Source organism: Crocodylus porosus, unplaced genomic scaffold, assembly GCF_001723895.1.
Source record: "Crocodylus porosus isolate Cpor-Errol unplaced genomic scaffold, CroPor_comp1, whole genome shotgun sequence".
Lineage (NCBI taxonomy): Eukaryota > Metazoa > Chordata > Crocodylia > Crocodylidae > Crocodylus > Crocodylus porosus.
In genome coordinates, this window is record NW_017728949.1 from 5,425,227 (window position 1) to 5,438,935 (window position 13,709).

Genomic DNA, 13,709 nt, shown 5'->3' on the forward strand with positions numbered 1-13,709 from the left:
CTGGGGCTGGGGCTGGAGCCAGTGGCTGGGCTCTCCTAGCCCTAGGGCTGCATGGGTAACTGTACAGAAGTTCTATGACCCAGCTTAACCTAGATCAAGTACGTCTGATACTGCATCAATCCAGGTCTATCTTAGAACAGGTTCCACAATTTTTAGATGGGTCTGTGAATGCAACTTCAGTACAGTTGCAGGTTTAAATTGATTTCTGATCACTGAGATTGGGTCTTAGGGTGTGGTGCATACAGGGGCAAACTAAGTTACATTAGGTGGCCATTTTGAACCTGAACTACCATTCCCATATTCCCCCACCCCAAATGTCTGCACTTAGTCTAAGTATCACTTGAAGTTTTGTGAAATTCTCTAAAATCAGTGAGAGAGAGCTTGAAGCATAGTCATCAGTGCCAGCATGCAACAACACCAGTATAGTCTTTCTTAAGTTTTTGAGTATCTGGTATATCTTTAATACTTGGAGCTCCTGGGACCTCTCCAGATAAATGAAAAATCTGTTGTATACAGATTTCTAATTAAGGTAATACTGAATCATTCGGCATTGCTTTTTCCATAAATGTTGGGTATTGCATCAGTTGAATCTTGCTCATTTTGCCCACATGCAATTGGTATATTAAAACTTGGGTTTAAGTGAAGTTTCAACATAATTCCAAACTGAAAAGTCTAGAACTCTTGGTTCCAAAAGTTCAACGTAATAAAAAAGGACAGTTTTCCAGCTTCTGATTCCTCTGTGGAAAAATGAAGTTCATTTCCTACATATGGGGGCTTTTTACTATCTTGCATTTTCCCTGAGCCTGGTGAAGGGCGCATGAACCCAAAAGCTTGCAGAAAAAGATTTTTTTCTGTAATTTCTCAGTTGGTCTAATAAAAGGTATCATTTTGGAACCAAGAGTTCTAGACTTTTGTATTTCTCTATGTCTCAGACCAACACCACTACCACATACATCCCTGAAACATAATTCCATGCATTTTGGGACAGTAACTATGACCTTGATATGGAGTTAGTTGATCCCCATTTCCTGCATGGGCTGATCCAGGATTATTGAAGTGGGGTGTGGAAGCAGCAACTGGCCAACAACCAGTGCTGCAGGGTTAACTGCACCCTCTCTCCCAGCTTCCACACACTTAAACCAAAGTGAGCTAGGCCATACACCACAGAAGCAGCAGCCAGAGACATTTTACAGTCCCTGAATCAGATAAGAGCACATCCTCCCGTGCACTTTTTACACCATCACCCTTTTCTTTCATGCTGCCACTGTCCCCATCTAACCTGGGAATGGGAGGAAGCTCCAAAGCCATTCCTGTCCCAGTCCAGTCAGGGTGCACAGGGAGGGGGCAGTGGCAGTAATTGGGTTCCCCATCACTGATCCTACTCCCAGTCTGGCGAGAAACACCTGGAGGGATCAGGCAGGGAGGAGGAACCCACATGTTGCTGTCTCTGGCTGAGCTGAGCTTCCCATGCAGCCCAGCTAGAGTGAGGCAGGAGCATATCTGGAGCTTCTCTTGCCTGAAGGTCAACTGGTGACAGTAACAGCAGTGGGCAGAGAAGCAGGGGACAGGAAGAGGGATGTGCTACTGAGCACAGATAGAAAGGGTAGCAGGGTGGAATTCTTAATTCCTTCAAGGACAGTGTAAAAAAAGTTTCATTGCTGTTCCCACAGCTTGGTTCAAAATGGGAGGTATGATGGTACCACTACAGACCCTCTGGATCTGTCCCTGATTACTTGTACTTACAGTACTAATTCACATAATTTTACAGTAATTTTCTTTGCTGTTTACTACTCTACACAAAATATTTATGAGAATGTTCTGTTTACAGAGAACTTTAATTAAGTTTTAGATGAGAGCATAGCTAATCCAAAAATATTGTAGTTCGTTCTTGTTGACTGCACTTGATACTTATGTTATTATGTTGACTGTTCAGCTCTTTTGATAATTGTCATATTCTTAGTAAGATTTACCACGAGCCTTCTCTCTCTGTTCCCTAGGTCCTGAAGGACTTGGCTTCACTGTGGTTACCAGAGACTCTTCAGTACATGGCCCTGGTCCCATCTTTGTTAAAAATATATTGCCAAAAGGGGCAGCAGTAAAAGATGGTCGTCTACAATCGGGAGATAGGATACTGGAGGTTAGGAACACCTGAAATATCAAATATTCCTATCATTTTCATTCCTAAGTGCTATATATTGGCTCTTATGTTTACTACTGACCAAATAATTATGTCTTATTAATTTAAACCCTATACTTAAGATCCTGGAATGGAAGAGAAAACCTTCCACACTGCTTGTTAACTTGAATATATTGTGCTACCATTTGGAAAAAAGTGCATTTAAAAGTGGTTTCTCAAGACTTTCAAATAAGAGATTTTAGAACATGGCAACCAGTTTTTTAAAGTACTTAAATTCATTTTAAAAAGAATTCATATTGCTGCAATAATATCCAAGGTTGTGTGTGCACGATGAAGGTTTTCAAATGCCCATTTAAAACAGCTGTGCTCAGTTTTGTTTGTTTTAAATTTTTAGACATCTTTTGACTTACAATATCATTATCTATGGGGCTATATTTACTCACTAACTTCAAGGAGCTCTTAATGTAAACAGTTTTAATAATCCTTAGCTCTTGTTCTAGTGCTTTCATCTTCAAAGTACTTTACAAACTAATTAAGCCTCACAAACCCCCTGCAAGGTAGGTAAGTACTATAAACCACCTCTAACAGATGGTGAAAATAAGCAAAGAGGTTAAGTGATTTTTGCATGGCCAAACCCGAGTTACATAGGAACCAAAGCTAAAACTTGTTGGCTCTCAGACCAGTGAACCGCACCTTCCCCAGTTCAGAAAAGGACCATAAACAGATGTCTCATTTGATTTTGAATTGATAGTAGCAAGATTAGACCTAAATTAAAATGGGTATAGTAGAGCCTTGTTACATGCATCACCCTTCCAAGCCACATTGTCCTCCTGTGCCATTAGCTGCCCAGCGAGAACACGCAGTTTGACAAGCTTGTCCATGGTGAATCACAATAACCATACAAATATTGAACAACATATCTTGAGGAAAAAGTATTAGTGCATTTTATCCAGCCTATTTCAAAGGCACTGGAAGCAAGATATTGGACATGCACGTCTGTATGGTTCTGGGGCAAAAGACTTTTTCCTGGGATAAATGTGATGTCTGTTAGTAGCCAAAAAAGTCAAGGTTAGCGTGCACTAATGTCAGTGATTTTTCTACTCTCCTTTCCCCTCTCCTCCCCCAACTGCATCCATTAGGTGAATGGCAGAGACATCACTAGCAGGACCCAAGAAGAGCTAGTTGCTATGCTGAGGAGTACTAAGCAAGGGGAAACTGTTTCTCTGATTGTAGCTCGCCAGGAGGAAGCCTTTCTGCCTCGAGAGCTGGTAATGTTTATCCTACCAAGTGTGTAGAATTGTTCTGTGTTAAGAAACTGACCCAAGAAATGTGAATGAACTGTTATTGGTTAAGAAGCCTGCCAATGGTAATCGTTTTGTGTTGGAGAAGTATTTATATTTAATTTTACTGATTTTTAATACAATTCTATGAAACTTGATTTTCATCCCAGAAGTGATATCATAGGCATAACTCACAGGAGAGTACTGTAAATGAATTATGTAACTATGAGATTGACTAAAACTAAATTATTCCTTTTTAGATTTTAAGAGTTTTTAAGTATATATGATAAATGTAATTGCTTGGACAAATGACATTAGTAGCTCAGAAGCTCTCTACATAGCAATGACTGCTTCAGAAACAACCCTACTATTAAGTAACAGGCATCTCCTATATTAGGAGTGCCTGTGGTCAAAAATTGCAGAGATGATGTAACAGTTAGGATTTTATAGGGTTTTTCAGGCAGAAGAGAGAACAACCTTCTTCCCTCACGAGTAAATCTCTGACTACAACCAGTTCTAATATTTGAGAGTTTCTTAAGTGTTTAATTTCCCATTGAGTTACCAGGCTAGTGTATTTCTGTCAAAAAAACATGCTTCATAAGATGCCTTGTGCTGTCTTGAGTATGAAACCTCAGTCTCCTTTATCCTAAATATGCATGGGAGGAATACATTAACATAGATGGTGTTTTCTGATATATACTTGTTTCCTCCCCAAGAAGGTCTTCCCTTTGCTCTCTTCTTCCTTATCTTGACTGATGGGTATACTTGACCTTTCGTTGAGAATTCTCAGGATAAAGGAAGGACAGCACTTCCTGCTTTTGTCTCGTATTCCTTCTCCTTTGAAGAACCCAAACTGCCCTTATTGTTTGGATTTTTTTTTTAACTTCAAAAGTCCTCTCTTGTTCATTAAACCATTGCTTTTCCTTTGGTTTTACAACCAGTTGACACCATCTCTTATTGCAAATCACCTTCTGTATGTTTTTTCTCAAAACATTTCTTACAGCTGTCCTCTTGTCTCCTTGTTATCAGTTGGTCCTCATTGAGCAAAAAGTGTGCTTTGCATAATGTCCAATCGGAAATCCTAAGTAGATTAGTTTCTGTGATGTGACCCTTTTCTTTTTGCAGCTGCTGGCCACTTTTCCTGTAGAGCACTCCCTGATCTAGAGCCAGAGCCAAAGTGTGCTGAAAGAATCTATTTTTGTTTTCATTTTTCTTTTTGGTTGAATAATTACGTAAGGGAAAAAATTAGTGGCAGAATGCTTTTAAGCCTATTCCAGGTTAATTAAACAATAATATCACTTGTTATTGGTTCCCACAGTAGCCAACCATATAGGCTGTGGTAAGGTTTTATTTAGAAGGAATCTCAACTATGAACTCAGTTTATATGAACATAAAATCAAAGTTTCTTAGTAAATATACAGATAGTCATCATATGTAGGAGCCAAGTTCAAAGATGATACTTTTTCACACTTGTTTTAAAGAATAAATACAAATAAACAAAAATCCCAACATTCGTTTATGTGGGTTAAGTGAGGAAATGATATTGTTTGAAAAGCGTTGTGGTGTGTTTTGTGTGTGCATGCACTGCATTTTTTACCACTTCTTGTGTCTATGCCTTTCCCACTTAGTGTTAGTGTTTTATGTTTTGCTGTCCTACTATTATTTTGGAAATTGCAGCAGCCCCTGTCTACTATTACATTTTAAACCTTACAGCAGGTGTTTTCAACCTTTTTTAACAAGTGTACCCCTTTTGTCTCAAGGTTGCAGCTCACGTACCCCCTTTATATTATTTTTTTTCTTGTTTTTAATGTTACCAATTATATGATATAAGACAGGGTGCACTAATTAATATTAAATGCGTTACTGATATAATGCATTTAATATTAATTAATATAATGGCGGAGTGAGGCAGGAAGGCAGTGGGGGCTGCCGGGCTGTGAGGGTGGCTGAGGCAGTGAAGTGGCCATGCCTTGGCAGGAACCTGATGGGGAGGTACCTGCACAAAGGCTTCAAGTGCAGGCGGCCGCACCTGACAGCTCCTCAGCCTGCAGCAGTGCTGGGCATAGACATTGTGTGCCACAGAGCCACATCCCCACAATGTATCCATGAGTCCTGGTACAGCTGCACCCTGCACAGCAGCTGCAGTGACGGCACTGCTGGGTGAGCTGGGCCCAGGCCTGGGCTGTCTGAGCCACCACTGCACATATGCATGCACACACACATGCATGCATGCAGTCACGGTGCAGGAGATGCAGCCTCCCTTCCCTCCCATCTCACTTGTGTGAACCACTCATTAACCCTGACATGCAGTTCCTGCTGCCTGAGGGCCTGTGCCCCTGTGTGGGCGGAGATAGGTCAGGATTGGCCCCGGGGCTCAGATATGTGCTTCTCCCCACGGGGGCATTCATCAGTGTGCAGGCTCCAGATAGGTGACAGCAGGGTGCTGCTGCAAGCAGCCTGCTCTTGGCCTCAGCTCTTGGTGCGCATTTAATGGCAGAAGAAAAACCAGAATATATATTTTTTTTAATGCCCCCCAAATTTTTTTACTTTTTTTAAAAAAATTTTTAATGATGCCACGAAGCCCACTTGACCCTGTGCGCCCGTGAGAACCCACCATGCAGGGTGTGTTTGCACACCCTAAGCACAGTAAACAGCCCTCCCAGGAGGGGAGAAACCCTGAGCAGGGCAGAACTAAGTGAGGCAGTCAGGGGCACGAATAAAAAGGCTACATCTTCTGTTTGTCAAATCCTGAAGCAAGTTAGCCTCCAAAATATGCCCCCTCCCCCTGCCCTTAGCTTCCAAAATATGGGACCCCTACTTAACCTCCAGATATAGGCCCCCAGGCACAGGACTGGCCATCTGGCTGGAGCAGGGGTGGGTGGTGGAGAGGGGCAGGAGACAGCCTCTCACCTGTGCACCATGAGCATGTCATTGGTAGGAGGAGGCCATATTGCAGCCAGCCCCACAGGCCCAGGAAGCGCAAGGTCTGTCCTCGCTGCCCTGCTGTGTACAAGCCCCAAGGAGCGGCGGGTTCAGAGCAGCCCCATGCAGGCAGGGTGAGGAGTGGGGAGCCTAAACAATTGGGTTGCTTGCAGCAACAAAAACCCTGCACCCATCTGCATCTGCATGCAGGCGCCTTTCTCTGGCTCCATTCACTGGGCAAAGGCAGAGCAGCTGCTTGGGAAAGGAGGTGCATGCTAGTGGTGAGGGTCTAACCAGAAACACAACCACAACAGCTCTGGAGGCCAGCAAGAGCCCCACAGGCAGTGCACCCTGTAGCCACTGCCAGGAGCCCCTGCAAGCGGGGCTGTCAGGGAACGGAGGCTTTTGGGCTCTCCCTGCATGTCCAGCTCAGAGGTACTAGAATGGGGTGCTCTGCTGTGTGCCCCCAGCAGCCCTGAGCCTCACCCCTGTGGGGGCCCAGACTGCTGCTTCCCCATGCTCCCCAGGTTCCCCTAGTCCCTTCCCACCCTACCCAGCACCCTTAGCTCTCACTGGGACGCAAGGGGGAAATGCCTGTCGAGGACGCGGCTGCTGCCCAGGGTGTATGCACAGCTGTGGGCTGGGGGCAGGTGAAGCCACCAACAGAGCAGCCAGGCAGCAACACTTCCCCGGGGCCAGATGGGCTGTGTTCAGCTCATTCTGCATACCCTTTATTACCTATTTAAGTACCCCTAGGGGTATGCGTACCCCCAGTTTACAACCACTGCCTTACAGCAAAGAGTAAATATTCTTTCAAGGGCTGGCTTATACCTGACTGCCATGACTAAAATCTAAAAGGTGATCAAATTTGTCCTTCAAATCTGACATTCACTTAGATTTTTTTCTTTATCCCCCTCTATACATTACAAATATTGTTCAGTTAACTGGTTGGTTGTGCAATTACCTTAAGATCATGTAGAGTAGCTATCACACAATAAAAAGCTCCAACCAGCTATAAAGTTAGACCTTGAAAATGTGTGACTGTCAAACTTTAATATACATGTGTAGCAGGGTCTCTCGTACAACTGCAGCCCTGTCAGCTGACAGGGCTCCCAGCCACAGGGGTACACTGTGCCCAAAGTGAAACCCCCGGGCCTAGAAAATTGCAGTTGCTTGATCCCCATGTCTCAGGGATGCGTGAACCATCTGGGCCTGGAGGATCACAGCAGCCACAATCCCCAAGGCTAGCGGGTACATGAAACGTCCAGACACACACATGCAGCTGGGGCTGAGTCCTGCACCTGACAGGGCTCTCGGTCCTGGCTGTATGTGTAATGCAGCTAGGACCAAGAGACCCATCAGCTGTGGGACTCTCAGTCCAGCTGCCTGTGTGGAGCCCAGGATCAGGCCCATGTGGAGTCCAAGGTCTGACTCCCTCTACACCACCAATAAGGTATGATTGGATCTAATGCGCAACCCCACAGTCACGCTTCCTGCCATGCTCATGTGGTATGGCAAGGAGGCATGATAGTAGATCACTCATTAGATCCAATAGCACCTTTTTCTGCATGTGTAGAGGGGGCCTCTGTGAAAGAATGAGGCACCAGTAGTAGTCCTCGTAAAAACAGTGATGACATGTGACTTCTAATACAGTACTGTAGTCCTTTTTAGCTTAGTCAACTGAAATACAATATTTTAATGACACATTTATACTAGATGCTTTTATTAAACCACTTGTTTTAATTAGAAGCCTTTTTGTAACATCTGTTTGGTAGCTCACTGCAGAAGCATGGCTTACCATGCTGCTAAGCCACCAGATGTTGATATTAATGTGGTGATTGGTGGAATTCATGAGACATCTAAAAATAGCCTCTGCAGAGGTTTAAAATATCAATATTAGTTGATTTGGCTTTTGCTGTTCTAATGTGCTAGGTTTTTTCGGTTTTATTAAAACCATATTAGACTTATCCTCTGGTACCAAAAAAGGGACACTACTTTTTTTAAAAGAGGGAAAAAAAGCCTAACACAACAAAATGTTGTGGTTTTCTTTAATGTCCAGTTTAACAATAGATGCTTCTAGAGCAAATTTTACATTTGGTTGACTATTGGAGTACCTAAGTTCAGTTCAAGTTTTAGGTGATTTGAATGGTTTGTGACCTTGGTTTTCTTGGACTGTTCTATGTCTCTTCACAGTAGATAAGATTGGATAGGAAATGATTGTTGTAGTAGCCTTAAATTGCAACACTTGGTATCCTTATGGTAGAACTTTCTATACTGCAGTGCTTCTCAACCCATGGTATGCATACCCCCAGGGTAGACGCAGGAAGGGGGTATGTGGGTGCTGCATTTTGGTCTTTGCCTGCTCGGGCCAAAAGTTCTGGCTGCTGCCCCTCCCACCGTATCTGGCGTACCAAGGGTTTCACTCCCCAGTGTCAGTGTGCTGGAGGATAGGGAGGGAGGCCCCACACAGGCTGCTTTGCCCTGGGCCGCAGTGGAAAAAGTGGGACTCAGCTTGCAGCAGCGAAACCAGAGGTGCCATGGTGGGACTTCCGGTTTCACCTTTGCCGTGTCAATTGGTAGGGGGTATATAAGGTACCAGAGGTTGAGAACCACTATAGCAAAGTCTCTTCCTTTGAAGCTCATGCACAGAAGGGCATTGTTTACTCTTCAAGGTTTGTTACAAAATTATTTTATCATTCTTGTAAACTCAAGAAAGAATATACTAGCTGCTTTGGTATTAGGCCCTATAGTAATTAGGAAAATAATGAAAGGTGGCATTCTCGTGTCTGTGCTCATAAGAGTTTGTATTGCTCTTCTTATTACTTTACCAGAAGACTTACCAGAAACCTTGTGAAAGGCTGCACCCAGGAACATTTTAATGATACTAAATTGGATAGAAGTTCTGTTTGAGAGTTTTCCCATTCTGATCTTATAGAGATAAATTGCTATCAGATAACAAAAAATAGATATTGAGAGCATTATAACTTTATCACAGGTCTCTTGGTGGTGTTGCAATGGTGAGGATTATTTTATACTATAAATGCAGGCTTTGGATTGCTGTGTATTGGGACTGATATGACACTAACCCAAGCTAAATGAGCTTCTAATAGACATCTGATTGTTTGAGTATTATACATGAAATAAAACACAAAGCACTCTCTGGGTGGTGGTGTCATTGCTTAGGAAGAGAATAAGAGGATCTTACGAGATTGCTTTATTGAAGCAGATCAGTAAAGTAGAATTTGGACCAACCACAGACTGCCCTTCTTATTATCCAGTTAGCCAGATGTTGGGAGTAATTCATGACAGATGTTGACAATCTAACAGCTGAGTAAGGAGCTGGATACAAAGCTCAGGGGATGATCTTGATTTGCTTAATTACAACAGACTACAGACTGGCCTTTCATTAGTGATTCTATGAGGTGCATTTGGGTTTAAACTGTGTAACACTGTTTCTAAAGGAAGTTTAACGATGAGAGAGAGAAGACTGACTTACTGATCAGGGTTGGGTTTTCCAGCTGTTATCAAAGTAAATGCAACACACATCAAACTACAGCTACTGCTCTAACATATTCTGAAAGTATATGTGCAGTTTTGATCATGTATGAGTATGTGTGCATCTCTTATTTTCCCCAGAAGAAAGTGTGATCATTTAAAAATGATTTAAAGATAATTTTCCTTCTTTTTCTATAATAGTAAAATAAGCTAAGCTTCTTAAACAGGAACTGGCTGCAACTTAACTGAGTCTGTGATGGGCTCCTTTGCATTCCTTGGGCAATGCCTTTTAAAGATGCTCTTGTTATTTTTAATGAGCATTCAGCTTACAGGCTGTGTATACAGCAAGGCAGAATTATGCCCTTCCACTGAACTTGTCAGAAATAATAAAGCACTGGAAAGATTAAGGTGCATTTTTCTTTATTTTAAGACATGGCATACACATTATTTAAGTTTCGCATGTAAGTTGTTTGTTATTTTAAAGATAGCTTTGAATCATCAGTTCTAGTTGTGTTCATCATTTATTTGGTTTCTTACCATATTCCGTGATCCTTAGAGGAAGGTGGGGGGAAGCAGAAGGGAGGCTTTTTTATAGCGAATGGTGAAGGGAAAAGACCTTGTGTAGTGTCACTGCTGACTTTAATTCCAGCATTCTTCCTTTTTTACATAAACTATACAGAATAGAAGGAAATATGGTGAGAGGCAAGTTCAAAGAGGTTCTTTCTTCCACTAACCATGTGATTAACTTGTATGTTTCAGCCTCTCTCTAATTAATTCTTTACACTACCTTGGAATTCTTTGCCTGAAGGAGGATGTCTTCCTTGCCTGAAATATTGTGCTTTTTTTTTTTTTTAAAGTATTATGTGTAAAAAATATCTATGTATGTGCCAATATGAATGGTCGGTTAAGTTTCTCTCTGTGTTCTTTTGTACATTATGTAGGGATAAAACCTTCCATGATCTACATTTACATTCATCCCAAAGCATTTTATGAACTATATACATACAAAAATCACCTTTCCTACAAGAATTTCTTTTCTGAGAGCCTTACTTCTGAGGCTTGTAAGCACCATTGATCTGGAATAGCATAGAAAGCAGCAACTCATGGAAGTATGTATATCCGTCTTTGTAGCAGAGCATTTTATGTAGCAACTACCTTAAAACTTTTCAATCTGTATCAGTTCAAAATATCCAGTTATCTCAGTGTGTGTGGTTCTGATGACAGCAATTATGGGAATCATTAGAACACTAGAAATACTAAGTTAAAATTATTAGTAAAACTGCAAATTTTTTTGGAACAGTTGGCATTTTTTTAAGGAATCACCTTGCTTAGAGAAAACCCCACAGCACAAGCAATTTAATTTCCCTTTCTGACTCACTAGAGACCAGGTCTTGTAGTGGATAATTATTTTTGTACCACTTTGTAGTAGCAGAGCAAGTTTTTGCCAGTGTGTCTGTCCACAACAAGAGTCAACAATATGTGTCAAAAGTTGTGAAGGAAATTAAATCTATCCGGATCTGGTAGTGCTTTGAATCCAGATATCTTAAAGGTTGATATTGAACATTGGTCACTGGACATTGAATCCAGTGATGACTTGGATTTGGGATATCAGGCTGCCGCTTCCTATTTTTCAATACCATGAAGAACCCTTAGAACATCTGTGTATGAGACATGTTTGTTTGGCAGGATCAGCTTCAGTAGCAGAGAGCTGACTTGACAATGAGTAGACACTTTCATGAAATATGATACAGGAAACTTATGAACTGGAATGAAAATGCTTCATCATATGGCCTTATATGTATGTACTGTAATCCAAATTATAGCATTTACTTGAAATCAAGATTTGCTTTGGCCATAGTTAAGTTCAATTGGCAGTTATAGTGATTTATCATCTACAAGAGTTATCAGGCTTGGTCCATTTACCCATCAGATATTATTGAAAGGGTCCCTTCTGGTCATAATAGCCATGAAGAGATCTATGAAAAAATTCAATATATGCTTGAGCAAATCTCTCCAGATTGGATTTGAAGCTGGCAGACAAGATTTTATGGACTGCCTAAGGGGTGCTTTCTTTAGCATCTCTACAATGGTAGCTAATAAATCAACAGGAAAATAAGTGAGATTTGCATGTGGCTGATTGTCTGCTTCAAGTATTCTATAAGCATCAGGTAGTAGCACAGCCCTATGCAAAATCCATTGTGCAAGTGGGACCCAATTCAAGCAGATGGTCTCCTTTAAATATGTGGCATGTCAATAGGACAAGTTACATGATAAACTACCATATTTTCTTGCATATAACCCATACTTCTCTTCCCTAAAACCAGCTGGGATGGATTAGGGTACTCAGTGTATATATAAGGAAAAAGACTCCTTCTAGGTCTGAAAATTTGGGGTGGGAAGCGGGGCAGAGTAATGGCAATAATAATTGCCACTTCCCTAGAAGCCATGGCAGTTAACACTGCCACCACTCCCTACCTGCCTTTTCCAACCCCCCATTACCAGATTTCTAGACCTGTGGAGAGTCCCCCTCCCCAATTGCATGCCAGACTGGGATGGTGTGCAAGCTTGGTCTGCAGCAAGACCCAGCACATTGGGTCCAGCCCTGCACATAGCCCTGGACCTAGTACTTCACTCCATAACCAATGCGCACAATCCCAGAACCAGTATACAGAGTCAAAGCTGCCAGGCAGCCCCAGTTCTTGAGTATCAGAGTGGGCCCCCACCTGTAGCATGCCAGATCAGGTCCTACTTCACAATGCAGCCCCAGTGCTGGCATGTGAGATTGTGCCTTGCTGCCCTGTGTGGCCCCAGAGTCAAAATGCTGGATCAGGCCGTAGCATGCAGCTCCCAGCCCCAGAGACCCTTCACCTCTGGTTTTTACCCATACTCCAAAATAAGATTTCTCCCCCCTACCACCACCCTTTTTGGAGCCTTCCAAAAACAGGGTGTATGTTATATCTGTCGGTACGTTTATATGTGAGGAAGTATGGAACTTTGCTAAATCGTTGGAATTTAGTTTTAACTAGTTAATTTGCCTCCCAGTATGCTTCGCAGAGGCCCATACTATACAAAGAAAAGTGAGACTGCAAAGTCAGGTGTTAACGGGGCAGTACAACACTGAGTTGTTATTTATAACAAAATTCTTTCACAAAGACAAACCATTTTGTTTGATAAAAATTGCCATGAGATTTTGAATAGGCGTGCAGAGCAAGCTGAAAAATCTTGGTGTTTAAAGTCTTCTCTGACATCAAATGGTAATCTGTGAAATGAAATTTATCTGCCTTGGAGGGACAAAGAGCTGAATCTAGTTCTGTCAGTATTCAAAGCTTTGGTTCCAGGGAGTCTAGGTATTTCAAACCAAAACCATTCTATCTAATATGACATGAATTTGCAGTGCTACATTAATGTGAATAATGTCCAGGCACAATATAACATTCCCCTCTATGTTCTTTTAACAGGAGGTACCATTAGTGACTATTAGTTGGTATTAGAATCTGGGACACAGATCATGTTTAAGGCTCCTTACCAATATTTTAAAAACCAAAAATGTGCTTTACCAGAAGAAGCAGTGAGTGTGACTTCAACCTGGCTCCACAGCGTCTGTATAGATCGGGCACTTCAGCAAGGCTTTTCAGTGCTTTTATGTGAAGCTGCTTCAATCAGTAATTAGCTGATTCAATCAGCTATTAGAGAAAAGTGCCAAAAAAGCCCCAGTAAGTTCATGTTCTATACAGACATTCATAGAATCATAGAAGAAGGGTCGGAAGGGACCTTGTAGATTTTCAAGTCCGACCCCTTGCCTGGGCAGGAGAAAAACTGGGCTCAAATGACTCCAGCCAGGTAGGCATCAAGCCTCCTCTTAAAGACCCCCAGGG

General features: G+C 42.2%; 1 protein-coding gene across 6 annotated transcripts in view; it reads left to right on the forward strand.

Annotated features, from left to right (window-relative positions):
• Positions 1-13,709, forward strand: part of PARD3B (par-3 family cell polarity regulator beta) — a 761,176-nt gene that overhangs the window by 405,231 nt on the left and 342,236 nt on the right. For all 6 annotated transcript variants that reach the window (XM_019553770.1, XM_019553769.1, XM_019553768.1 and 3 more), the window contains exons 10-11: positions 1,998-2,137; positions 3,277-3,405. In XM_019553770.1, the coding sequence (XP_019409315.1) occupies positions 1,998-2,137; positions 3,277-3,405 (269 nt within the window). The remainder of the gene's footprint in view (positions 1-1,997; positions 2,138-3,276; positions 3,406-13,709) is intronic.